Source organism: Emys orbicularis, chromosome 4 (assembly GCF_028017835.1).
Source record: "Emys orbicularis isolate rEmyOrb1 chromosome 4, rEmyOrb1.hap1, whole genome shotgun sequence".
NCBI lineage: Eukaryota > Metazoa > Chordata > Testudines > Emydidae > Emys > Emys orbicularis.
This window is the reverse complement of record NC_088686.1, coordinates 111,515,396-111,543,371: the sequence shown is the minus strand read 5'-3', so window position 1 is coordinate 111,543,371 and position 27,976 is coordinate 111,515,396. Positions and strand designations below refer to the sequence as shown.

The window sequence follows — 27,976 nt, the reverse complement described above, 5'->3', positions numbered from 1 at the left end:
CTTAAATATCTCAGAAACAGTAGCCAATCAGTTGTTTTAATTGTCATATTTGAATTCAGCACATCAAAATACATAATAAATAGCACATTTTATCTCTGAAGCAGACGACTTCTCAAAAATTGTAGACCAGTGTTATTTATAACTCTGTTATCTGTTTGTTTTTGTTAACCCTCATTTAACTCTAATGTGTGCCAAATAGTCAGGATAAAAGATCTCTTTGTGAAAATTCAGGTCTCTTCCATCTCTTCAACTGAGAGCTGAGAAAGCTCCAATCCTCTACTCCTCCAAAGAATCCTCCAGAAAAAAACAGTGAAGACAAGACTTAATATTCCTCAAACTTCTGTGGTAGAGGACAAGGAGATTCATTTTTTTTAATGAAAAATACTTTCAAGCTACCTAATATGTCATGAAGATGCAAGAAAAGGGCATAATTCTATTTTCTCTCTCTTTCCAGCCCTTTAAGAACATTGACTGAACCTAGCCTGATCCAAAAGGCACAGAAGTCAATAGGAGTCTTTCCACTGACGTCAGTGTATTTTGATTAGGCCCGTGCCCATTCCCCACACAATTCTAACTAGGCAGCCCACTGCTGAGCTGCAGCAAACTCTGCTATTCCAGGAAATGACTCTTCCCAGGTCTGTCCAGGCAACTCCAGTCTCAGCAGCAACAGCCTTGTTATTCCAAAGCCAGAGTTATTCCTAGTTAAGACCAGTCAAGGTTTGCCCTAAAATGAGTCAGAATTTAAGACCTGAAGAGACCACTAGATCATCTAGTCCAACCTCCCCTGTGTATCACAGATCACCAACACTACGCAGCTCCTGCACACTAAACCCAGCAACTGAAATTAGACCTAAAGTATTACAGCCCACAGGAGACTAGACAATAATGTGATAGAAGCAGAGAATAGGAGGGATCGAGGTGCACCAGTGCCCAAGGCCCCTGCAACAGCAGGGCAATGATTGAGATATACTCAGATAATGCTGACAAGTGAACCACCCACATGCTGCAGAGAAGGATGAAAAAAAAAAACCCACGCTCATTGCCAAGCTGATCTGGGGGCTCCTTCCCAGCCCCACCTATGGCCATCAGTTAGACCCTGCACATGTGAGCAGGGACCAGCCAGCCCATCACCTCAGTGCCACCCCAGAGCCCCGGCCAACCCCATCCTATATCCCACTTCCAGCTGTGGCCATCCCTGATGCTTCAGAGGAAGGACATAAAAATTCCTCACAGAAAACATTTGGGGGGTAAGGGGCAGAGAATCTCTTCCTGACCCCTGCTGGTGGCCAGCTGAAACTTTGAAGCATGAGCTTTAGGAACATAAGTGAGTCCCAGCCCGGCCCCCCACCATCACAAGCAACTCCATCAGGCAACTGCACTCATACATTTTTCCAGCTCTCAATTAGGTTGTTTGCCTCCACAACTCCTACTGGGAGGGTGTTCCAGAACCTCACCCACTGTGCAGATACTGAATCTTGACAATTACTTAACGCAAATTATTCTAATATATGTCCAATATCAAGAGCATTCCTTGTAGGTATACACACACACACACACACACTCTCTTGGCTATTTGCAAACAAAACTCTAACAAAAAGAGGAAAAACTGTATTAAAGCCCCATCAAGCAGGTAGTTAAAGCTAGGAGAGGTCATGCTGGTGACATTCAAAACCAATTAGTCATTACTGATATCATCAGTATCAGTCCAGGGATGTTTGTCTGACAAATTAGTTTTATTATATGCCCGAAACAGGAACCAACATACATTGGCAAAATGGTCAATCAAACCGCTGTACCTACCTGTTTGAGTTTACAATGCAATTAAAAATACATTTCAGCCAGGATATCAATGCCATTAATAAATGTTACTCTCATTTCCATCTTTACCTAATTTAGTGCACCTGATAAGGGCTGAATATTTATAGGGGATGCAGGCAACGATGGATTAGTGGCACATCGCGGGTGTGAGAGAGTGAAGAAGCCCTCCGTGAACATAGCACCGTAAGTATTGAAAATCGATGCTGACATTTGTTAATGGTGCTGAATGGGAGATGAACTAGACAGAGGGGCACATTTCTCATGAATCTCAGTGTTTTCTCTTTCTTTGCAATGCAGAATATGGTTATCCAGTGGCCCTAGCTCATGATTTTTATTCCCCCTGGTTATAGTAAGAGAATAGTGGGTCAGCTGTTAAAAATGAATGTTAGGTAAATGAAAATTCTTCATGTGGCAGGGCAAGAGCAAGGCAGTGAGTCAATTCCAAAAATCAGGGGTTTAGAGAGGGCTGAATAATTTTCTGACCAATAGCAAGATTTGTATGCATGCGAAGAGGCGAAGAGGCTAATGACATCTGATCCTTGTTTGTCAACTTCTCACCAGTCATCTCTGTGCCTTCTTCCATGGGGCTCCCTGTGCAGAGTACAACCTCCCAGAACTCATCTGCAAGGCCCCTCCCCTCTGCACATGCTGTGTTGCTTATGGTGAATCTAGTTAGTTTGCATATATGTTGCATGCAAATTGTCCATTGTTCCTGTTCCGTTTGGTTCTCTCTCCTTCTCTCTCCTTGGATAGTAAACTCCTCAGAGGAATTGCAGGGGAACCATATTCTGTCAGAATACGTAGTTCTGTCAAAATTGAAAACTAGGTTGATTTAGCTGGAATTTTGTTTCAGAAGAAAAATGGGGCAAAAGTTCCAACAATGTCCCATTTTGACATTTTCAGAACAATACATTTTGATTTTTTGTTTTGAAGGGACTTTTTGGTTTGAATTTTTTTAAATTCTGTATTATCAGTTTCCTTCAGAAACAATTTCAAAAATGTTTGGTTTTCATTTTGATTCGGAACAAAGCCAAATTTCAAAATCCTTTGTGAAACAGAACTTCTGTCCTCCTCACAGCTCTCCTAGCAAACTGGATGCTACCTTAAGTAATATCTTTCATACTGTCTGCTCAGATTCTGATATGAGCATCCAAGCATGAGGACCCTGAATTCTGCAGAAGTATTCTGCTGTTAGCTCTCACACACACAGATATGCACTGAGGGTTTTGAACCCAAGACATTTGGGAGAAAATTATGTGTGTTATTTTGAAATTTAGGATCTATTTCTTTGCAAGCAGAAAACCATGATATCTTTGATCTGGATAGTGATTTAATTTATCTATCCAATGGCACCACAGTACCTGAGCACATCACAATCTTTATTTTTCCTCAGCTCACCTCTGTGAGGTAGAGAAGTATTATTTGCATTTTACAGATGAGAACAGCGGCACAGAGAGGCGAAGTAATTTGCCCAGGTTCACATCAAGAAATCAGTGATGGAGCAGGGACTAGACTCCAGGTTTCCCAAGCCCTAACCGCTTGACCATCCTTCCTTTCTAAACACCATTGATGAGCAATGTAAAGTCTAGATTAGTGCATGTGTCTACTTCCTTTTTTATAAACACTTATAACAAGGTACAGAAAGAGACTGGGGAACGTTTCATGGGTTCTATGTGAAAGTCCCACGTAACGGTGAGATATGGATATAATTAATAGAAAGTGTGCCATCTACTGGCATATAAGAACACATGGTACCATTCGCAAATGACTAAGTTCAATAAAGTTGTGAAATCACCTGCAGTGCATAACGAGTACAGCTCAGGATGGCGACAGCCGGAGAAGCAGGCAGTAGAAAATAAGCATACACAAGGGGAATGGGCCACTGCTTATATACGAGAGAGACATTCCCATCCATGAGATGTGCAGTAAGCTAAAGGAATTTGTGCTCATGGCATGGGCTTCGGAAAGGAGCTGTTTGGGTGTCTGCTGGTTCACGGGTGATCCTTCTAACTGGAATTTAGTGAAGTTGAGGAATTCTTTCTGTGGGATTCTGGGGAACAGGGAGGCCAGTACATATCTGGCCAGCTTAGACAGAGCTCACTGAAAGGAACCTCTCATGTATTAAGCACTCACTGCAGGCTGCCACTGTCCACTTCCTCCTTCTCCATTCCATCAGCATGGAGTAGAACATGCTTCTCTTCCCACTACTTTCCTATGATCTTGCCTTCTCTGAGGGATTTGTCCTTATTTATGCTATGGCTACACCCCAATGTCCATAAATCATCTCATGCTCCAACTGCAGGTGATCACCTTTCAGGGTTTTTAAAAAAATTAAACAATAATATATAAACATCTGCCTGAAGATTTTCATTGAAGGTGCAGATGTTGAGACTGGCTACTCACCCCTTTCTAGTGTCAAGTGGATGCTTGCACATGGCTATGAGCACTGGCAAGCCCCCAGCTTGTGCGGATGAATTATAGTGTTGCATATACTTTTTTGCCTGACAGTTTGAAATATTAGACTTGGATTTCCTATAGGTATTTTGACAGCTGAATGTGTTCAGTGGTGGTGAATTTTTTTTTTTTAATCTTCCCATTTCTAAATATAAATTCATCCCTGGAGTTTTGACTTAGATCCAGTTACAACAGAGTGGGATTTGCTCCATTGTGTTATGCCCCAGATGTATTACCAGTCTAGTCATTCTATATTGCACTGAATCCCAACATTAAAACATCCAAACTGGTTTCACTGGGGCATACAGAATACAAACAGCTTGTAATTTACTGGCTGGGCAAATTATTTGGGTCCTTTACGTTTCGCAGAATGCTCTCTCTGTTGGCAAGAACTGCCTTATGTCATTACAATGGTGTTATTAACGTAGCAATACAGCAACATCTGGTGCAGTGCAACCGGTAAATTGTTCCAAACAAATAACAGGGTCATTCATTTTACTGCTCACAAAACCTAGTGCTTCATTTCAGGAGACATCATGGCCTCCTTGCTGACTGGACTCTGGCAGCTAGTTATTTCTGTGGTTGTCCTGTCTCAGCTCTCAGCAACGCTTCCTGCTCTGGAGAGGTAAGAATCCTTTTGGGACTCCATTCCCCTTCTTCTTTCCATGCCTTTCTGTTCTAAGGATCCAGCAGCTAGAAAACTATGGTCTTGTCTACATACAGAAGTTGCAACTGTTTGTTTTTTTAACTGATTTGGTTAAACCAGTGCAAGTTTTTGTACAGACACTCTTATTTTGGCAGTCAGAACAGAATAAGCTAAACTGAAATGACCCATTCACTCTTCAACCAATTTAAGTGCCTACACAAAAGTTTGCATCAGTGTAACTAAATTAGGGCTTGTCTACATAGCGAATTCATGGGGAAATTAGTACAAAATAGCTAGGGTATTAATTTAAAGCACAATAGCTATTCTGCGCTCGCTCCCTGTGTGCATACTCTCATTCCACGCTAAGAGTGCCTTTGTATAGATTAGTTTAGTTTAGTCCAACCAACTGCTGACAAAACATGGGTAGTGCCAGGCCCTCAGCCGGGGTAAATCAATGTGACTCCACTGAAGTAGAGCCCCTGAGGGTCTTACCCTACAGCCCCTGAGGGGTGATAGTATGTGCACACTGGACATTTCTTTACAGTTAAACATCCATTTAACTGAGGTGTGTTTTTTGTTTTGAAGAAGTTCTTTGCTACACCAAGTACCATTACCTGATTTACATAATGCCAAAGCATGCCAGGTACTTCATTAGACCAGTAGGCATAGAGATCCTTGCCCCAAAGAGTCACTCTAGTGGCCCAATCTTGAGAATCCCATCTCTCTCAGGCATAGGTGCTGGAACTAGGGGTGCTGCAGCACCCCCTGACTTGAAGAGGTTTCCATTATATACAGGGCTTACAGTTTGGTTCAGTGGCTCTCAGCACCCCCACTATAAAAATTGTTCCAGCATCCCTGCTCTCAGGTACTTATATGTACCCTATTACCCTACCACCTCAGAGTCTTTGGTGTATTTCTCCTCACAGCACCCCTGTGGAGATAGGACAGTACCTTCCCCATTTTACAGATGGAGAACTACAGCACAGAAAGGCTAAGCGACTCACCCAACATCACACAGGAAGCCTTGAGGGTGTTTGTCCCTCCTTTTTATAATTTCAGTCCCCCTCTTGAAAAACATTCCCAGCTGAGACCCAGGCCACAAACAGTCTGTGAGGAAGGATATTCCCTGTTGGTTTTTAAATCACCTGTTTGAACTTCCTTTGTTTTCCCTCCCTGCTTGATGACTCTGTTTACTGCTTAAATGGAAATTCAGGCAAGCACACATTCCTTTGTTTAGGACAGACCTGACTTCTGCCTGGGCAGTGCTGTGGGGTTTGGAACATGTGTTAATAACGTCATACAGGGGGATTTATAACTTCACACACAATGTTGCCACACTCATTTTACCAGGACAACTGACCAGCAGATTATGAGTTTTCAAATGATACCTCACAAGGCATACTTTGTAGAAAGATTACTACACTAGTGTGTAGGGTGTGAACACAGGGGTGTATTCCATCACACATGATGATGGGCCGGCTCTTCTAAATCTAGCTAGAAAGGAACATAAGACATTTTTATTTTCTAATTAGTTTAAAATATATTTAAATCTTTAAATATTTGCTCCTTTTATGTTTTGAACCTTTGCCTTTTTACCCTCCTTCCCCCACCCCTACTTGGAACGCTCCCGTTTCCCATTGTGGGCCAAGGTTTCTATTAATGGCTAGCTATGGTCGTGCCTCCCAGCTTCCCCCCTCTCCCAAAGGGATGGTTTTAAACACCCACCCCATCCAAAGCATGGCATTGCGCCCATTTTTGGTTTTCTGTTCTAAACTCCCAGGGCTCGGAGACATGCCGACGGGGTATTTAACAGTGAACTCAGCAAGATGAATGAAAATGCCTATGTGCAGAAATTAGTCAAATCTCTCGTGGGCCTCAATCAAAGGTAAAAAATACTGGTTCTTCCCTGCTTCGTTCTGTTGTGACCTCTGAACTCCAAAGTGTAAAAAGATCAGGATGAGCCTCAAAAAAAGAGACTATAGATTGGGTCTAGAGAGCCAGCCAGTCAAATACTAGCAAGTAAACTGCCTGGCCTTCTCTGGAGCCTGATTCCAAATCTGGGGCCAGATCCTCAGGTGCACCTTGGGTTCCTGAACCCTCCATCCCGACAGCACCCAGAAGCCAGCTCAGCTGCAAAGCTAAAGCCGTCTCAGGGCTGCTCTAACTGGCACACACTGGAATGGCCCCCCCAAGGGGCTCTTAATGGTTCATTACTTCCAACAAGAGGGGGGGCTAGGAGCGAGTGGCATAAAGCCAGCTGAGCCATAGGTGATTACCTTCCACACGGGAATCCCCAACTGCTGCTTCAGGGCAGCTTCAAATTCTCTAGATGAAATCTTTGGTAGCCAGAGCAGCCCAAAGGGGAGCCAGCATGGGGCAGAATCCAGCCCTAGTGCTTCAGGGACAAATCCTGCCTTGCATGCAACCAAGTCTGACTCTAGAGAGCTCATTCATCAGCCCTGCAGAGCTCACTCAGGCGTAGCTCCCTCTGAACGCACTGGGAGGGAGTTTTGCCTGAGGACGGCTGGAATAAGGACATCCCCTTTCCCCTTGGGTGTCTATGCCAACGGAGGCGTGGTGTGTCGCTGTACACTTACAATTCCAAGCCTGAAGTAACAAGGGAAAAAGCAGAGACAGTCTGCTGCCTTCTCCTCTTCATCGCATGTAAGACTAAGGGGCTACATCATCACTCACCCAATGTGCCTGCACACCTGGGGGGGGAAAGGTTATCGCTTAGAAGGGTTTCTTACCCTGTATGTTCCTTGGGGCAGGGACCTTTTTATTTTTGCTCTGTCTGGGCAGTGCCTAGCACAATGGGGTCTCGGTCCATGACGAGGGCTCCCCCACAGGCTGAGCTGAGCTGGTGTGAAGGGGGAAGGGAACTGCTCTAATGGTGTAGTCCGGTAGCAGGCGGCTTCCTCCCTGGAGCAAGTCTGAGAGTCGCAATTCCCTCCCTGGTGTGCTCCTGGGCCAGCACAACTGCGCACGGCCACTTACCCAGGGCAGGTGGTAAAGTGACGATCTAGCCCAAGGTTTGTATCTTTATACAGATGCAAACATTTCAAAGCTATCGTTAAGGGACAGGGGGAAGCGACACACCATTTAACTCCCTTGAAATTCATGCAACTAGATGATGTTTTTGCCAGGCCGGTGGCGGGGGTGGCGGGTTGTGGGGAAGGAAACAGCACCGTTATTTAAAAAAAAAAAATCATCCTTTCTAAATATGAACAGCTGGCTTGATCATAGGTCGTCTAGAGTTAGCCATATGCCAGTCTAGAACTGTTCCTTTTCAGTTACCTACGTCAGTGCATAATTAATACACACAAGAGAGGCAGCTTGTCTCTCCTTTAAGCTCTGATCCTGTGGGTCAATCCCAATTAGGGTGACCAGACAGCAAATGTGAAAAATCGGGACAGGCGGTGGGGGGTAATAGGAGCCTATATAAGAAAAAGACCCAAAAATCGGGATTGTCCCTATAAAATCGGGACATCTGGTCACCCTAATCCCAATACACAGTGTTGGGAGCAGGAGCCTATCTAAGCAGGAAAGGCCCAGATGTGCAGCAATTACAGATGTAATCCAAGTCCCTTAGAACAGAGAGAGCAGCCTCAGGTCAGGCACATTTATTTTCTCTCTTTCCCGAAGCGCAGGTACCAGAGGCACTCTGATGGCATGTTCACCAGCGAACTCAGCAAGATGAGAGGAAACGCTCAGGTTCAGAAACTAATCAAGTCTCTGGTGGGCTACAAGCGCAGGTAACAAATACATATACTGGGAAAGGAAAGTGACTTATTGGCAATTCAACCTGTCACAGGTGTCAGCTTACAGCTAGAAAACAGGGACCCAGAAAACAGAGTGAAGGTGCCCATCCTCCAGGGAGAGAGAGCAGTGTGTAACTTCCCGGACTTCTGAAAGCTTCAGACACCAGAGCTAGCTCTGTATTGTTCCCTGCCCACTCACTACTACTGCTGAGCCTTCCTTGACTGCCTGTGTCTGATGTACAGTCACAAGCATGTAAACACCGCTCTGCAACATGACCCTGCCCACTTGTGTGTTATTACAGGCAAAGTTGGTAGAATCACCTATTAAGGTTGCCCAACACATCTCATCATAAGACGCGTGTGCAGTCACAATAGAGAGATTTTTGTCCTGAAGATCTTACAGTCTAAATAAGCCAGGCAGATACAGGGTGGGTGGGCAAACAGAGGTGAAATGACTTGCCCAAGGTCACATAGTAGGTCTGTAGCAGAGCTGGGAACAGAACAGAGGTCTCCCAAGTACCCGTCCAATGCCCTTTCCATTGCCCCACCTGTCAAGTCTTGCCTTTTATATCAATTTTCATATACAGAGGGCAGAGACTCTTTTTCTATCAGCCGAGGTGTTGAGCTACCGAGCTCCCCCTGAAGTCAGTCAGGTCATGTGTGTCCATGCAATACCTAGTGCAATGGGCCCCAAACTAAGTAAGGCCTCTAGGCTCTTAGTACAATACAATCCACCCCTGCCCCGTCCCTGGGCTCTAGCAAATAACTAGAGCACAAAGATCAATGGAAGCATTAAGGCCTAATTCAGTCCTGGCCCTTTCCTCAAGGAAAGAGCCTCCTCAGATAACAAAATAGTTCCTTCCCAGGTGCCATTTGATCATCTAGTCTGACCTCCTGTATAGCACAGCTCATGAAATTCCACCCAAATACCCCTCCATTGAGCCCAATAACTTTCATTTCCTGTAATGCTTTGATTTGACTAAACTGTGGTGTGCCACAGGCAAAGAACAGGGGAGACTGAGGTGCACCATTATCTGAGGTCCCTGCAATGGCAGGGAATTGATTGGGTGAGATGTGCCCACATGATCCCATCATGTGACCCATACCCATGCTGCAGAGGAAGAGAGGCAATATTGAGAAGCAGTGTTATCCTTCAAACACTTGCCTTGACTTCCAGCAGTGCAGAACACCTGCAGCTCCCACTAAACTCCTTGGGATTTGCTGGATCTGACCCCTGGTTAAAAATCAGGTTAATCTCGGTAAAGTCTGAGCTGAATCAACATATTGGCTCATTGCTAAACGGTTCCATAATTTACTGGCGCAGACCATTACCGGTGATTTTTAGGGCACCCGAACAAACCAATTTGAATTAAAATTTGTTGCCTGAGTTGAGCAGGATACATGTTTATCTTAGCTTGTTACAAAGATAACATTCAGCACAACGATTGAGCTGAGTTTTGGCATGCTTTATGCTTTTTTACAGCAAGGGAGATTTAGGTTGGATATTAGGAAAAAATTTCTCACTAGTTTTTTGTCACTTTTTCACAAGGATAATTAAGCACTGGAACAGGTTACCAAGGGAGATTGTGGAATCCCCATCATTGGAGGTCTTTAAAGAACAGGTTAGACAAAACACCTGTCAGGGATGGTCTAGGTTTACTTGGTCCTGCCTTAGTGTGGGGAGGGTGTGGGTGGAACTAGATGACCACTTGAGGCCCCTTCCAGCCCTATATTTCTATGTAGCCATTCTCACATAAAAGTCAGCACCTCAGCTGATATAAACCTGACTTCAGTGGAGCTCTGCCAATATACACCAGCTCAGGATCATTGTCTTTAAGAACTGGTACGACAGCAAATGAAGGAGGAATAGTGCAAGAACTAAGTAGGTAAGTAATGAGCAGACTGAAGAATAAGCTTTGGCTTTCTATATTTGTACTCTTGTGTACTAGTGTTCCCGAATCATCTGGACTGGAGGGGCAGGTGGAAGACTCTGGCTTTATTGATCATGCTGAAAATGACTTGGGCTCGAAAGAGAAGCTCACTAAACTAAAGGCTTTCCTACACCATGTACAGAATCTCAGAGGAAGGTAAGGGGAAAACTTAGTATTTTTTCCTTACTTTGCTGTACCTTTTTGATACTCCAAAGCCTCAGGCTTGGTCTCTCCACTAAGTAATCCCCATGGACCATACCTGGTCAAGGGAAGGGAAAGGAAAGGAACTCCCACTGGCAGGGCTACTGAGGGACAGAGCAAGCCATCCCTTGGTGGTCTTTTCTCAGGGCATCACTATTTCCCCATCTTTTCTCCCCTGTTCACCCCAGTTTGTGACCATTGACCCATATAGTAACTCTAGCCATGTAAGGATACTGTGCATCTTTCTCCAGAGCTAACATCTACAATGGATTAGAAGGACAGTTTATAAAGAGAAGTTGCAAGATTGAGGCCACTGTTTCCCTGTCTTATCGTGCCTGTTGTGTCAGATGAGGTTATGATAATCCTGGATTTCACTTCCATATCTCAAATTTCATATTTACGTAAACGTGTCCTGTATATTAGGGGACAGATAAGCCACCCAAAACCAACTCTAACAGCCTCTCTCTGCTGCCACTTCTGTTCCCCAGCTGAGGTGTAGCTAGAGACACTGTCAGGTTCATTGACCCCTAAAGTGCACCTATACGTACCCGAAGTAGATGTGGTAGTTTGTACAATACAATCATTAGCATAGCAGGATTCAGCTATCTAACTATAGCCTGTCCTCTGCTAGTGTGCAAGGGAAAGATGGTCATGGAAGGAAAAATCATTCCTCTTGCTTCAATACTACAAATGAGGCAGAATCCTTCCACACTACACAAGAATGCACTGGGAGGAATGCTGGCTTAATTGTTGAGCATATCCAGCCCCCTACTCCAGCTGGCTAGTACATATACTGCCATCAGCAGCCAGGAAGGAGATCAGAGCACAATTTGCCCCCATTCAGAGGATCAGCAAAGTGGATTTCTGTTGGAGAGGAAGCATCTACCGGCATTGCAGTTTGTCTTTGCTGTATTGGCTTCCTCTCCCTAGAACAGAACTGAGCTCCCAGAATAGCAGCAGCAAGTTATTTAAAGGCCCAAAATTTTTTGCCCCAGAAAATTAATATAATTTTCAATGGCACATGTGCCTTCACCTATGTCACCACTGCAATAAGCCTTCACACCCAGCTGCAGCACAACCCATCAATAATCAGGCAGGGAAGTATGTGGGAGGTCAGTTTGATATGTCATCAGAAGTCACTGCTTCTACACATCACAACTGCAGCCTAGCAGGAGGTGGCAAGGCAACCGGTGCCAATCTGTGAACACAATGGAGTTAGCCCCTGTAATGCCATGCTTACTTGCAGTATATTATTCAGCCACTAAATGTCTCTGTGTGCTATATAGCGTTCCAGGCAGCATGCAGTCCTTGCTAAATAAGGGAGCCAAAACTGGGACTCAAGCTGTATGGGAACTTGTTTTGTTTGTGTCAGTTTTTGTAGCTATTTTCTTTACTAAACTTCTCTGGTTTAAGGAACACTAGGGTGCCATATATCATGACATCTTTTGGAAACATAGAAGGAAACAGGCTGTCACTGAATATTAAGATACAGGGGAATCAGTGTAACCTTCAGGAACTGGCTTTACTCAAGATGTCAGATCACATCTTGTTCACAGCAGCTCAGCTTTTGCTTGAAAAACATTCCCCACAAGCAGGTGGCATGGGTGACATTAACAATATTCTTCCCCCCTCCTCCAAATCAGTGATGAGGTGGACGGCTCTGAAGGATTAATCCATACAGATATACCAAGGACACATGAGACCGGCAGCTCTTACGATGACTTTTGCTTCATGTGGTTATACCAGAGCTTTCTGAATGATAGGTATGTACGGTATGTTTCTACCCTATCAGCAAGAATAATCACGGTACTTCTATGGCCTTCATGATCATAGCATCTGAGTGGCTCCGGAGCCGCATGTGGCTCTTCAGGGGTTAATACGTGGCTCCTTGCATAGACGCTGACTCCGGGGCTGGAGCTACAGATGCTATCTTTCCAATGTGCAGGGGGGTGCTCACTGCTCAACCCCCTGCTCTGCCCCAGGCCCTGCCCCCACTCCACCCCTTCCCCCAAGGCCCCTGCTCTTTCCCCCAAGCCTGCCATGCCCTCGCTCATCCCCCCTCTCCTCTCCCCCACAGAGGCTCCTGCGCACTGTGAAACAGCTGATTGTGGCGGGTGGGAGGCAAGGGGAGGGAAGGGGAAGTGTTGATTGGCAGGACTGCCAGCGGGCAGGAGGGGAGCTGATGTATTACTGTGGTTCTTTGGCAATGTACATTGGTAAATTCTGGCCTTCTCAGGTTCAGGTTGGCCACTCCTGGGCTAAAGTATTTACTTGAACAGGAACTTGAACCCTGGCAAAGGCTGATGTTCTGTCAACGGGCTAGCCAGGCTCACGTGTCTAATTCTATTACACTTCTCTTTTCCTTCCATTGGCTTCAATTGAACGATTCACATGAGCAAAGCTGTGCATGTGTTTAGCATGGGATTTTCAAAAGCACCTATGTGATTTAGGAGCACAAATCCTATTGACTACATGACATAGGACCGCATTTACAGAGTTATTTGGGCATTTAAAGATGCAGATAGGTGCCTAGGCACCTCAGTCATTCTCAAAGCATTGTAGATGCCTAAGGCCTGTTGATTTCAGTTATGAGTTAGGCTTAGCCGCTTTTCAAAATCCCACTGGGAGCCTCTCGGCATCTTTAGGCACCTAAATACCTTAGAAATCAGGCTCTAAGTCACTTTGGAAAATCCTACCCTTATGGGCTTTGCAGAACTGGGTTTTTAGCTCATAGCTTCAACACAAGGGGAAAAATGCACAGCTGAGCTGACAAGTTCTGTGCCAACGGACTCAAGGGGTGGTAATTAAGGTTTGTAGTGTTTTGAAATAATGGGGGTTAATTATAATGCAACTGAGGCCAATTCCTTAGGTCTAATGTTATAAATGTGATCCGGTGATAGGATCTCTATTAAATTCTCATAGAGGCAATGGTTAGCCTCACAAGACAATGTACGAGAGAGGAAAATGAACTGGATTCTGTACATGCTAGATGGTGACATCTCATGCCTGGGTACTATAGGTCACTCATTTTAGACTCAAAGTTGAGGCTTGAGCCTGCAAATACTTATCAAGGGTTCTGCTCACATGAATCCCAATGGGACTATTACCACAAGGCAGCATTCACAGGGTCACAGCCTGAACTTTACACAGAACCTTGGTGCACCTCACTATTATCATCAGTGACATTTAACACTAAAGCTGCTGGGACTGAGTCTCAGCTGTGTGAATCAAAATAGCTCAACTGCCCTCCATGGACTTACAGCAGCTGAGGATCTGATCCAGAGAAAGTTTTAAACACATTTTTAACTAAATCAAACCTGCATCATTCCTCATCTCCTCCTGGAATGTTTTATTGTTGCTTTGGCTCTTATTTTGGGTCTGTCACAAATTTTTACATCCAGTGTCATCCTGCCAAGGCCTGCATGTATGAGAGGTTGTTTGCATAGGGATCAGGGACAATTCCATAGCTGAAACACAAGTCAGCATGTAGCTAGCACCATAGAAATGCACTTAAATTCTATGCAATTCTTCAGGATAATTCTGATGTTATGCTTCTGGAGATATAAGCGCATACAACACTCAGTTTCACCTTCTGACACTTACCTATCTTTGAGATCGATGGCTAAAAAAAAAACCCTGTATGAGGTAGTTATTAAAACTAAATAATATGGGGTAAATAAAATATTTCTCTGATTGTAGAGAGGCTGGAACTAACATTCTGGACCAAGCCATCTTCTACTTCTTGTAGAAAAGTCTAACTATTTTAACTCAATTTCTATACCATCTTTATTTAGTTTTTCTGAATTTGAAATATTCTGAGGGTACGTCTACACTACCCGCCGGATCACGTCTAGTGTAGACGAGATAAATCGATCCCCGATCGCTCTGCCGTCGACTCCGGAACTCCACCACGGCAAGAGGCGGAAGCGGAGTCGACGGGGGAGCGGTGGCCATCGATCCCGCACCACGAGGACGCAAAGTAAGTGATTCTAAGTCGATCTAAGATATGTCGACTTCAGCTATGCTATTCTCGTAGCTGAAGTTGTGTATCTTAGATCGATTTCTCTCCCCCCCCCCCCCCCAGTGTAGACCAGGCCTAAGTCAGGTCATTCTTATTTAATTTCTAAAGTTACTGGCATTGCCACAAAGGTGGTCTCATTTTTTTTTCTTATTGGCATTTAATCAACCATCCCAGTCCCCTTGGGAGAGGGAAGGGTGGTCTTGTGGTTAAGGAACTGGACAGGGACTCAGGAAATCTACCAGGGGTGGCTCTAGGCACCAGCAAAGCAAGCACATGCTTGGGGCAGCCCATTTGCAGGGGCGGCAGGGATCCAGCATGGGAGCTGAGAACCAACAGGGGGCCCTGGGAGCTGTAGTTTCTTGGTTAGCTCACTGCCCATAGAGCCAGCCCTGGAGCAGGGAAAGAACTACATTTCCCAGCATTCCCTTGGCCACTACCAACAGGAAAGAGGGAGAGGGAGTGAGGTAGCTGAGACCTCATACTGCAGCCTGCTGTGAATGGAGAGCTGCACTCTGAAGGGTAGGGATACCATATCTGAACATTCAAAAAATAGGACATTCCACGGGGAGGGAGGGTAGCCCCACCCTGCTACCATCCACTCCCTCCGACTGCCCCCCACAGAAACCCCAACCCATCCAACCCCCCCTGCACCCTGTCCCCTGATCACCCCCTCCCGGGACCCCTGCCCCAACTGCTCCCCAGGACCCCACCCCCTATCTAAGCCCCATTGGTCCTTGTCCCCTGATTGGCCCCTCCTGAGACCCCCCCCAACTTCCCCCCTAGGACCCCACCCCCTACCTGTCCCCTGACAAATCCCCGGGACTCCCGTGTCTATCCAACTGCTACCTGTCCCCTGACTGCCCCCCCCGAACCCCAGACCCATCTAAGCCCCCCTTCTCCCTGCCTGCCCCCCCAAACCTCCACCCCATCCAACCCCCCCTGCTCCCTGTCCCTTGACTGCCCCCCCAGAACCCCCTACCCCTTCTCCAACCCCCCAGCCCCCTTACCGTGCCACTCAGACCAGCGTGTCTGGCTTCGCGCAGCGCCAGACACACTGCTGCATACATGCTGCCGTGCTCCCCTGCGGAGCCACAGGCCCCCCCCCCCCCCCCAGCACCTGCCTTCCAGATTTGAACACCTCAAAATTCAGGAGTGCTCAAGCTCAGTTTGGGCAGCTGATACTTCATTTCTCCCAAATCAAATATACTGATCCACTGTAACTTGCTGTAGAAAAAGTAGGATAAAATTGAGCAAGAAATGCTTCCCAGTGGTTATTAGGACTGGAATTGCTATTTTCAACAGCCATTGCCTTTTTTTTGTTTGTTTGTTTAAAAGGAAGACAGTGATATTGCATTGGCAAATTCCCCATAGAAAGAAAGAGTGGAAGAAAAGAATAATAAAGGCACCTCAACTTTTCCTCATTTATGTAGGACAGTCTTATAATATGCATCCAGATATCCTCCAATCACACAAGCTGAAAATTGTTCCACTTTACTGCAGTTCTGTAACCATATGGGAACCAGTCCTGTCTGTGTTCTGTGCACATCTAAAACTCCTGCTGAATGACCTGCCCTGGGAGCGAGTTACCAGTGACCCAGGGCTGCGGCGGAAGGAGGGTGCAGGTGGGGGGAGGGGAGAGCCCAGGGCTGGGGCAGCAGGAGGTGTGTGTGGGGGGCAATGGTGGGGGGGTAGGGGTGAGCCCAGAGCTAGGGCGGCAGGGGGGTGCGGGTTGGGGGGGGGAGAACCCAGGGCTGGGGCAGCAGGGGGGTGCGGGTTGGCGGGGGAGAGCCCAGGGTTGGGGCGGCAGGTGGGTGCGGCGAGGAGCCCAGGGCTGGGACGGGGGGGCAGCCAAAATTTTTTTTGCTTGGGGCGGCAAAAAACCTAGAGCCGGCCCTGAAATCTACACTCAGTTTCTGGTTCTGCCACAGACTTCTTGTGTGATCCTGGGCAAGTCATGTAGCCCTACGCTCAAAACTCAGGTCGCCATGGTGATGGATCTCAGGGGTATGAAAAATCCACACCCCGGGAGTGCCGAAGCTATGCCAACCTAACCCCCAGTGTGGCCATAGCTATGTTGACAGAAGAATGCTTCCTGTCGGTCTAGCTACTGTCGCTCAGGGAGGTGGTGTTCCTACAGTAGAGGAAAAGCCTCTTCTGTCTCAGTAGGATGTGTCTATACTACAGGGTTTTCGCTGCATAGCTATGATGCTGTAGCTATGCCGCTATAGTCCCTGCAGTGTAGACATGGCCTCTCTGTGCCTTAGCTCCTCCATCTGTAAAATGGGGATAATACTTACCTTCTCCCACCCTTTGTCCAGCTTGTCCTTTTAGGTAGTAAGTATTTTGGGACAGCAACTGCCTCGTATTTTGTGTTTGTACTGTGCCTAGTACAACGGGACCTACTCTGGCTGTAGTCTGCCACCATCAGGTGGATGATGATAATTTGGGGCAACTGGCAGGTGTTTCACTTTACTTTTTTCCTTAACTTTGTAACTCAGTCTCATTGCCACCCTCTAGTCCACTTCCCCTGTGGAATCCCGGACTACTTCCCTGTTTGTCTTACTACAGCCTGTCAGAGAGTGATGCAAGAGAAGCCACTCAGATGACCGGCCAATACATTTGCCCAGCCTCCAAACCACTGATTGAAGAGATGAAGGAAGAAGTGTCTGTATTGGACTAGAAGTGAAGGGGACAACAGCAGCCAAACCTCTCCTTAAACTACAGCATGGGGGGGGGGGGGTTCCGTGTGCGGCCTACAAATAAATAAGGAAGCTATTGAATCTGGTTCAAGGGTAAATGATGGGATCAGAAATTGCCAAAATAACAGTAAAGCATGTAATCAAGGGCACTGTGTGTATTGGTGTAAAATAGAGGGTGGGGTTAGTAGATGGTGCATGAATGATGGAAGCAGCTTACACAATACTTTGTTCCAGGCCGGATTCTAAACTTTAATAAAGGTTCTTCAGCAGCTGTTGTGCTTTGGCTTGTGTTTTGGTTCCTCTGGTCAAGCACCGGAAGCAGTTGAGAATACAGCAGCAAGGCTGGTATGCATAGCACAGTGGGGATTGCTAGGTCAGGGCAAGAATTGTCCTTCCCTCTCTCCCCCATATCTATATATGTGTATGTGTATGCGCACACACACGCACACACACACAGCTGGCATCACGCAGCACAGCTCAAGTGAAGTCAGTGGATTTAGCCCAGCTGAAGATCTGGCCCTCTTTGTTCAGCGAGAGACTCACCATTACTCTGATACCCCAATGTTAGAAAGACAGAGCAGGAGACATCACACAGACAAAGAGATCAGTGCTTTTGTTTAAGCAGAAAACATCAGATGGGTGGTGGGTTTTGTGACAAAGATCTCCCTGAGAACTATACTACACTGATGGCAGCTATGTATGGATCAATTTCCAATCCATTCTGCCCTTCTGTTTACAGGTACTGGTCTTCTAGCAGTTAGAAACAGGCACTGTAGCCAACCGAAAAGCAGAAATTCATTCTTAATACTCAAGTTTGTGCATGCTGCTTATGTCACACTGCATGGTTTTGATGCTCTTTCCTGGTAAAGATCAGGTGATCTACTTCTAATGCAAAAGTACTAAATTCAACTATCATCTCTAAACATTAGGCAGCTAAAGACCATACTGTAAAGATCATTCCTTGTTGCCTACAAGAGTGTTTATGATGTAGCTCATCAGAAAACTACTATTCATTTTTCTTTCAGAGACATTTACAAAGCAGTTAGTCTTACACAAACATGTGTCCTTTCCCTTAATGTAGCACTAAAGAACCATTTCCACGTCTCACAGGCCAGCTTCCTTTTATTGCAGCATGTGGGAAACCATGCTGTTATAACTTTCTATTACAAAAACATTAGAAAAATCTCAAAGGAATCTTTGGAAGAATTTTTATGTGATTAAACCACTAAAAGCAGCATGGCTAAAATTTTCAAACCTGGCTTTGACAGCACCTTGATTGGGATTTTCAGAGCAGCGTAAGTGAATTAGGTGCCCAAATCCCATTGAAATTCAGCCCTAAATGTTTAATTAAGTGCCTAAAACATGGAATTGGACTCTTCAAAGCTTGCCTATATTCAGACATAGCCTGAATTCAGCCAGAGTCCAGCAACTGTTCTAGTGTTAACCCCTAAGAGCTTGTTTTCACCAGGAAATGTAATCATGTTTAAACGTGCTTTAACAATGGAGTTAGCTGGCACAATGCTAACCTTGCCCTTGTCTGCGGTGACCAGTCAGTCAAGTCACATTCTGCATTGTGCCAGCTAGACATGATGCTGAATGGGACTTGCACTGCCCCACGGTGCCAGCTAACTCAGTGGCTAAAAAGCAAAGTTAAGAGATGATTACATTCCTGGTGAGGAAGGTGCCTCAGTGTAGCTGGGGTTTGGACCAGCTGAGCTTATTGGAGTTTACCCTGATTACAAGGATTATCCTGATTAGATCTACATTTAAGGGTCAGCACTAGTGCTGGCTACCGATGTACGAATCAGGGTTATCCCCAAGTGCAGACAAGGCCTAACTTTAGGTCCCCAAGTTTGAACATTTTGGCCCAGGTGAAGAGCAGTGAATACAAGGCATTGTCATTCTGCACCCATTCAAAGGGAACGAGGTTACATTCCTCTTTATATGACTCTGTCTCCCACCAGAAGACAAGCTGAGTTTTGGATGATGCAGGCACCTACTAAGAGAGAGAGGAAAAGAAAGAAAAATGATGTAAAAATGATGTGCTGTTATATTGCCAAGCGTAGAACAAGGATTAAGATGGAAGAAGCAAATAGCAGCTTCAGAATTGTTGTTAGATTGGAAATCACCAACAGGAGCATGTAAAGAAGCAGAGGACTCCATGCAAAACACAAGGCAAAAAAGCATGTATTACTCAACCCTCCCCACCAAAAAATAATCCTCAAGACAGAAGAATGCCCATAAGGTTTGCCAAGTGGGGTGCATATCGAGAAGAGAGTTTCAGATTAGATTTCCCACACTCCCTTCTGTATTGAAAACCCCATTATGAGAAATTGCTTTCAAACTCCATTGCAGAAATAAGAAGTGACTGTGACAGTGTACCCCATAAGGCTTTATGGGGGGGTGCTTATATATGTATGTATGACATAGCTGGAATATGTTTTGTGCTGCCTGTGCCATGTAACATATCTCTGTAAAGGTTATGGTTTACTGTATCTATTCATCCTATTTGTATATATATATCATTTTCTACTTGAGGTTAAGAATATGGGCTGTATGCTTGCTTGGTTTCTAAGTAAGCTTTGTGAGGCATTTGGTCAGCTTCTTTAGGAAGGAATTTGCAAGGTTAAGTACCTGATCAGGAAACACTTGGGGAACAATGCACCTTGGAATGCTCCAATCCACATAAGAAGTCTTCCTGGAGACATACAAGATACCATGTGGACAATGGCTTCGGCCTGTAAAGACTGAGTCATGCACAGGGACGGCTCTAGGCACCAGCAAAGCAAGCACGTGCTTGAGGCAGCCTATTTGCAGGGGCAGCAGGGATCCAGCATGGGAGCTGAGAACCAACAGGGGGCCCTGGGAGCTGTAGTTCCTTGGTTAGCTCCCTGCCTATAGAGCCAGCCCTGGAGCAGGGAAAGAACTACATTTCCCAGCATTCTCTTGGCCACTACCAACAGGAAAGAGGGAGAGGGAGTGAGGTAGCTGAGACCTCATGCTGCAGCCTGCTGTGAATGGAGAGCTGCACTCTGAAGGGTAGGGATACCATATCTGAACATTCAAAAATTAGGACACTCCACAGGGAGGGAGGGTAGCCCCACCCTGCCCCCATCCACTCCCTCCGACTGCCCCCCACAGAAACCCCAACCTATCCAACCCCCCCTGCACCCTGTCCCCTGATCACCCCCTCCCGGGACCCCTGCCCCTAACTGCCCCCCAGGACCCCACCCCTATCTAAGCCTCCCTTCTCCTTGTCCCCAACTGCCCCCTCCTGAGACCGCCCCAACTTCCCCCCTAGGACCCTACCCCCTACCTGTCCCCTGACAAATCCCCAGGACTCCCATGCCTATCCAACCGCTGCCTGTCCCCTGACTGCCCCCCCAACCCCTGACCCATCTAACCCCCCCTTCTCCCTGCCCCTGCCTGCCCCCCCGAACCTCCGCCCCATCCAACCCCCCAGCCCCCTTACCGTTCCACTCAGACCAGCATGTCTGGCTCCGTGCAGCGCCAGACACACTGCTGCATATATGCTGCCGTGCTTCCCCGTGGAGCCACAGCCCCCTTCCCCCCCCGCCCCCCAGCACCTGCCTTCCAGATTTGAACACCTCAAAATTCAGGAGTGCTCAAGCTCAGTTTGGGCAGCTGTTACTTCATTTCTCCCAAATCAAATATACTGATCCACTGTAACTTGCTGTAGAAAAAGTAGGATAAAATTGAGCAAGAAATGCTTCCCAATGGTTATTAGGACTGGAATTGCTATTTTCAACAGCCATTGCCTTTTTGTTTGTTTGTTTAAAAGGAAGACAGTGATATTGCATTGGCAAATTCCCCATAGAAAGAAAGAGTGGAAGAAAAGAATAATAAAGGCACCTCAACTTTTCCTCGTTTATGTAGGACAGTCTTATAATATGCATCCAGATATCCTCCAATCACACAAGTTGAAAATTGTTCCACTTTACTGCAGTTCTGTAACCATGCGGGAACCAGTCCTGTCTGTGTTCTGTGCACATCTAAAACTCCTGCTGAATGACCTGCCCTGGGAGCGAGTTACCAGTGACCCAGGGCTGCGGCGGAAGGAGGGTGCAGGTTGGGGAGGGGGGGAGAGAGCCCAGGGCTGGGGCAGCAGGAGGTGTGTGTGGGGGGCAATGGTGGGGGGGAATGAGGGAGCCCAGAGCTGGGGCGGCAGGCGGTGTGGGTGAGTGGGTGGGGAGAGCCCAAGGCTGGGGCAGCAGGGGGGTGCGGCGAGGAGCCCAGGGCTGGGACGGGGGGCAGCCAAATTTTTTTTTGCTTGGGGCGGCAAAAAACGTAGAGCCGACCCTGGTCATGCAGGGACATGTGACTTGCCCAGGTGACTCCAGAACTCCATCTTGGAGCTGGACTTTGCATAGGAGTGAGGAGGGGGTCTCCACCCACAAGAGAACGTCTATTTAAACCCATGGGAGACCCCTCCATTTTGTCTTCAGCTGGCTAAGGAAGGAGCCTCTCCACCCCCCCAGGATACTTGAAGGAAACTGGAACAAAGGACAGTAACTACAGGGAGTGTGAGTGATTGCTGGACCCAGGCTAAAAGGAGATTAGCCTGTAAAAGGGAGCATTCTGGAACTGGTGAGGAACTTATCTGTATTTAGTTTGATTAGACATAGATTTGCGCATTTTATTTTATTTTGCTTGGTGACTTACTTTGTTCTGTCTGTTACCACCTGGAACCACTTAAATCCTATTCTCTGCATTTAATAAAAGACTGCAGAGATCCTGGTCTTTTCAGCAAGAAGAAAGTCCACCGCTTGTGGCTAAACTGATTATTGTTTTAGTACAGCGTATACTCTCCTTAGTCAGAGTTATAGAAGAAGGATGTTCCAGCAGTTAAGCCACTTGACTGGGACTCTGGAAACCTGGGTTCACATCACAGACTACTTGTATGACCTTGAGGAAGTCACTTAAGCCTGGGTAGCAAAAACAGACCCTTAAGCAGCCCCACTGCAAACCCTTACCCAAGCTACCATCCCCTCACTGGTGCTGCGCCCACCCACATGTGTCACTATGGTTTCTGGGGACACATCCCATAGTTCTCTGCGCTGCAGTAAACTGATCCACTCTGATTCTTCCCCAGTGAATTGTAGGAGAGAGTTTGTCCTTCTGGAACATGGGGGGATTTGTAGGAAGGCACTGGAGGACTATCAGCACTCAGGGATTTAGCCTGCATCTGCACTGCAGTGTGGACAGGTTACCAGCCAGAGATAAAGCAGCATTCAGGTTTTAGCCTAAAGCCCTAGGAAAGTCAGCCAGTCTGGGCTGAAAGCACCACTAAACTCCAGTGAGCGCCACGTGTGTGGAAGGGAGACAGGCTAAGGGTGACACCCAAGTAAGAGCCCAGATTAACTCTCAGGGCATGGCTACACTTGCAGATGTAGAGCGCTTTGAGTTAAACCAGCCTTTGTAGAGTGCAGTAGGGAAAGCGCTGCAGTCTGTCCACACTGACAGTGCACTGGCGTGGCCACGTTAGCAGCTCTTGCAACGGCCACAGAGAGCAGTGCGGTAGCTATCCCAGCATGCAAATGGCTGCAACGTGCTTTTCAAATGGGGGGTGGGGAGGGTGGAGTGTGACAGGGAGTGTGTTGTGTGTATGTGGGGGGAGAGAGAGTGGGTTTTTGGGGGGCTGAGAGCATGTCAGCATGCTGTCTTGTAAGTTCAGACAGCAGCAGACCTCCCATTCCCCCCCGCCTCTCTCTCTCTCTCACACACAGCATTCCACAGTAATGGTTGCTTTGTCTCAGAGCAGATAAGCAGCCGACTGTCAGAAACGGAGCTTTCAAAGGGCATATCCAAAACAATGACAAGAGTGGTCACTTGATTTAAGGGGATTATGGGACGTTTCCGGAGGCTGATCAGAGCGCAGTAATGCAACACCTCGTTCACACTGATGCTGGGGCGCTCCAGTGGGAGCACATAAAACGTTATTTTACTCGCTGAGGTGGAGCACCAGGAGCGCTCTAGCCATGGAGTCAGAGTGCTCTACGTGCCTTGCCAGTGTGGACGGGTAGTGAGCTAGTCCGCCCGCTAGGGGGCTCCTTTAATTCACTGTAACTCGCAAGTGTAGCCAAGTCGTAAGTGAAGACAGACCCTTAGAAGTCATTGGGAAATGAGTTCCCACCCCCCATGGAAGATTGATTAAAACAAGAAGTTTTGTTCAAATTTTAGCTGAAAGTTTTGAATTTCCATAAAACCACAAAAGTGCTGAAAAACAAATCAGAAATTTGGAGAAAGCAGCCACTTTCCAAAGGTTTTGTTTAATCATAATTCCAGTTTTGCATGGAAAAAGTGTATTGAGACAAAGATTTTCAACCAGCCCCCACACCTCATCTCTGCACCTTATTTCCCCGTGTTTAACATGGGAGGTGAAGATAATCCTCCCTTTCTCCCACTTTGTTTAGAACGTGAACTCTTCAGGTCAGAGTATCCAGTACCGGGTTCAATGGCGCCAGGCCCACCCCCTGCTCTGCCCAAAGGCCCTGCCCCTGCTCAGCCTCTCCCCCCCCCCGAGGCCACACCCACCGCTCACTCCTTTCCGCCCCTTCCCCACCGTGCAAGTGCTGGGTGGGGCTTTGGGGGAAGAGGCTAAGTGGGGGTGGGGCCTCAGGGCAGAACGCAGGTGGAGTGTGGGGGAGGGGCCACGGTCCAGCTGCCGGGGCTCACAAAAGGTTAATCTGGCCCTGAGAATATGTCATTGTGTGTGTGTGTATGCACAGTGCCCAGCACAATGGGACCCTGATTGCAGAGGGGACATAATAATGGTTTAGTCATAGATATCATTCTAAGATACAAATTGCAAAGAGTCAGGAAAGTAACAAGCTTCAAATGAACAATCGATCAACCATTTCACAGCGAGCTCTCAAATTCCTCGCTTTGTAAGGTACTTTGTTACCTCACCATTCTGTTACTGAGTTTAAGCCTATTTTCACACTCATCTAGTCTCATTCTCAGTGAATTTTTTTCTATTAATGATTCTCATAAGTGAATCATACCTTACTAACAAAAGCCACCATATTCTCTGCAGCCCCCAAGACCTCTATCCTGAAAGTGGCAGCCTTGTCTTGTGAAGTAAATACCTAGCATCCCACAGAGAATCCAGTCTGCTGCGTGACCGGCTCACTTACAGCAATCAATCCTTTTAAACATCTTTAGCCAACATGTGCGCCACACAAAGAAACATCAAAAGGAATTAAGGCTTGAGGACAACGGCTTGTCATGAGAATGCAAAATACTGGGTATAATAAAAGCTTTGCTGATCTTCAAGCACAAGCCACAAAACACTGCTGTAAAATTCCTCTTAGGAAAACTTTGCCATGTGCAGTGTGACAGTCTGTAACCACAATTTCACCCCCTTTTCAAGACTATGGTGACTTTTGTACAAAGTATGCCTTGTGAGGTATCATTTGAAAATGGATAATTCACTGGTCATTATTGCCCTGGTAAAATAAGTGTGGCAACATTGTAGGTCAAGTTATAAAAAATTCTCCTGTATGACATTACTGAGACATATTCCAAATCTGGGGAAGCAGCCACAAACCAGTTCCTCAGAGACAAAAGGCAAACTGATGCCTCAGCCAGGGATCAACAAAATCAAACGGACCATCGCCTGGTTAAGTGGCCATTCCTCGGCAGGAAAAACAGCATAAGTGAGAAATTTACACTTTGTCTCCTGAACCCCAGCTGGAGATGATTCTCAAAGAAGGGAATAAGAATGGGGAACAAGTGCCCCAAAAATATTCCTCCCTTTCTCTCCATCCTCGGCAACCACAATACCTAGGGAACAAAGTAACAGCTTTGGACGGAGGGAGGGATCCTGTCTGAAACGAATTCAGCCAGTAAGACTGCTGAAGCATGTGCTGAGAGATCTTTTGCTTTGAATTCACTTAGCTTGTTAAGTTAGGTATTAGCTGCGTTTTACCTTTAATTTCTTTGTAACCAATTCTGACTTTTATGCCTCATTTCTTGTAACCACTTAAAGTCTGTCTGTAGTTAATAAACTTGCTTTATTATTTTATCTAAACCAGTGTGTTTGGACTGAAGTGTTTGGGGAAATCCCATTTGAGATAACAGAATTTGTGCATATCATTTTCTATTAATGAAATGATGGATTTATATGAGCTTGTGTTTTCTGGGAGAGGGCTGGGCTGTACAAAACGCACATTTCTGGGGGAATGTCTGGGGCTGGGAATTTGCTGGTGTTGCTCTCAAGTGTAATACATGAGTAGCTGCCCATAGCACTCAGACAGAATAGCTGGGAGTAATTTACATGCTGGAGCTGTGCGTGAGCTGACCAGCAGTGTTTGCTCTCACAGAGAAGCAGTGTAAAAGGCATCCCAGGCTGTTCCACAGTCCAGATTGTACCCTGGTAATGTCACAAGCAGTCCGATGAAAATCCAAAGGAAAGGCAGGGAAGAAAAGCTAGAAGCTGTTTTATTTGTATTATGGTAGTACCTCAAGATTTCACCTAAGGGCTTGTACTTGAAATGCTGCAGCTTCACCGCTGTAGCACTTCAATGTAGACACTAATTACGCTGACAGGAGGGCTTCGCTCATCGGCGTAGGTAATCCGCCTCCGTGAGAAGTTGACAGAAGATTGTCTACACCCGGGGTTAGGTTGGCTTAACTACGTCACTCAGGAGTGTGGATTTTTCACACCTGAGTGATGTAGCTGGGTTGACCTAACTTTTTAGTGTAGACCAGGCCTGAAATGAGGGCCTCAATGTGCTAGGTGCTGTACATACACATAGTAAGAAACAGCCCCTACCATTAGGAGCTTACAATTTAAATAGACATGACAAAAAAGGTTTATTATCCACATTTTACAGATGGAGAACTGAGGCACAGAGAGTTTAAGTGACTTGCCCAGGGTCACCCAGGGACTCTGACAGAGCAGGGAGTTAAAACCCCGATTTCCTGAGTGCCAGTCCAGGCCTTAAACAGAGAGCCATCCTCTCTCATTTTCCCAGTCCAATGCTTTAGCCACAAGACCAGTCCTCTCTTCAAGGGCAGTAAAATCAGTGGCGCTCAACCTTTCCAGACTACTGTACCCCTTTCAGGAGTCTGATTTGTCTTGTGTACCCCCAAGTTACCCCTCACTTAAAAACTACTTGCTTACAAAATCAGACACAAAAATACAAAAGTGTCACAACACACTATTACTGAAACACTGATGACTCTCATTTTTACAATATAATTATAAAATAAATCGTTTAGAATATAAATATTGTACTTACATTTCAGTGTATAGTACATAGAGCAGTATAAACAAGTCATCTGTATGAAATTTTAGTTTCTACTGACATCGCTAGTGCTTTTTATGTAGCCTGTTGTAAAACTGGGCAAATATCTAGATGAGATGATGTACCCCCTGGAAAACTTCTGCGTACCCCCAGAGGTACGTGTACCCCTGGTTCAGAACCACTGCAGTAAATCAATAGTCCATGCATTCTTCTGCTACAGCCTCCAGTCATTCACCCTTTAACTTCAAGATCCTTTTAATAAGATTTTTTTAAACCTATTTAGAAAGTTTTAGGTTTACAAATCCTTGCCAAGTAAATAAGAGACAAAACAATAGTGATTACAACAGTGAGCTTTTGTTCACAGAAACATCATACAGTAATATCAGGTCTCTATTTAACAGGGTGTTACCTAGGGTTACCATACGTCCGGATTTTCCCGGACATGTCCGGCTTTTTGGGACTCAAATCCCCGTCCGGGGGGAAATCCCAAAAAGCCGAACATGTCCGGGAAAATCCGGTGCCGCTGGGCCGGGGGCCGGCGGTGCCGGGCGGCCGGGGGGGCCGGCGGTGCTGGGCGGCCGGGGACCGGGCCGGGGGCCGGCGGTGCTGGGCGGCCGGGGGTGCGCTGGGCTGGGGCCGGGGGTGCTGGGCCGGGGCCACACTGGGCCGCGGGCTGGGGTCGGGCCGGAGGCCGGCAGTGCTGGGCTGGGGGCTGGCGGTGCTGGCCCGGGGCCGGCACCCCAGGGCCTGAGCCGAGCCAGGCTGGAGACGCTGGGGCCGGGGCCGGGGCCGGCCGCCGGAGGGGACCAGACTGGGCCACGCCTCCTCCCCCCATCCCCCCCAGCTTACCTGCTGCTTGCTTCCTGCTTCAGGCTTCCCGCGAATCAAATGTTCGCGGGAAGCAGGGGAGGGGGCGGAGTTGGGGCGGGGACTTTGGGGAAGGGGTGGAGTTGGGGCGTGGGCGGGGCTGGGGGCGGGGCCAGGGCCCCCTGGAGTGTCCTCTTTTTGGACACTCAAAATATGGTAACCCTAGTGTTACCATAATGCAGAGCGAGCCTCTTTACACAAATGAGATTTTAAAGCACATATTCCTCTATTGTGCAATCTTCTCACTAAATAGCATCTTTGTTAGTAACTCCATCACTCGTTATACTCTGACATGGTGCGTGATCA

General features: G+C 46.7%; 1 protein-coding gene across 1 annotated transcript; it reads left to right on the top strand.

The window, feature by feature from the left end:
* The first annotated feature begins 4,808 nt into the window (after positions 1-4,808).
* SCT (secretin) lies at positions 4,809-17,512 on the top strand. Its single transcript, XM_065402434.1, has 5 exons — positions 4,809-4,897; positions 6,699-6,803; positions 8,569-8,673; positions 12,455-12,574; positions 17,401-17,512. The coding sequence occupies exons 1-5, from the start codon at positions 4,809-4,811 to the stop codon at positions 17,510-17,512; spliced, it is 531 nt and encodes a 176-aa protein (XP_065258506.1).
* Positions 17,513-27,976: the final 10,464 nt, after the last annotated feature.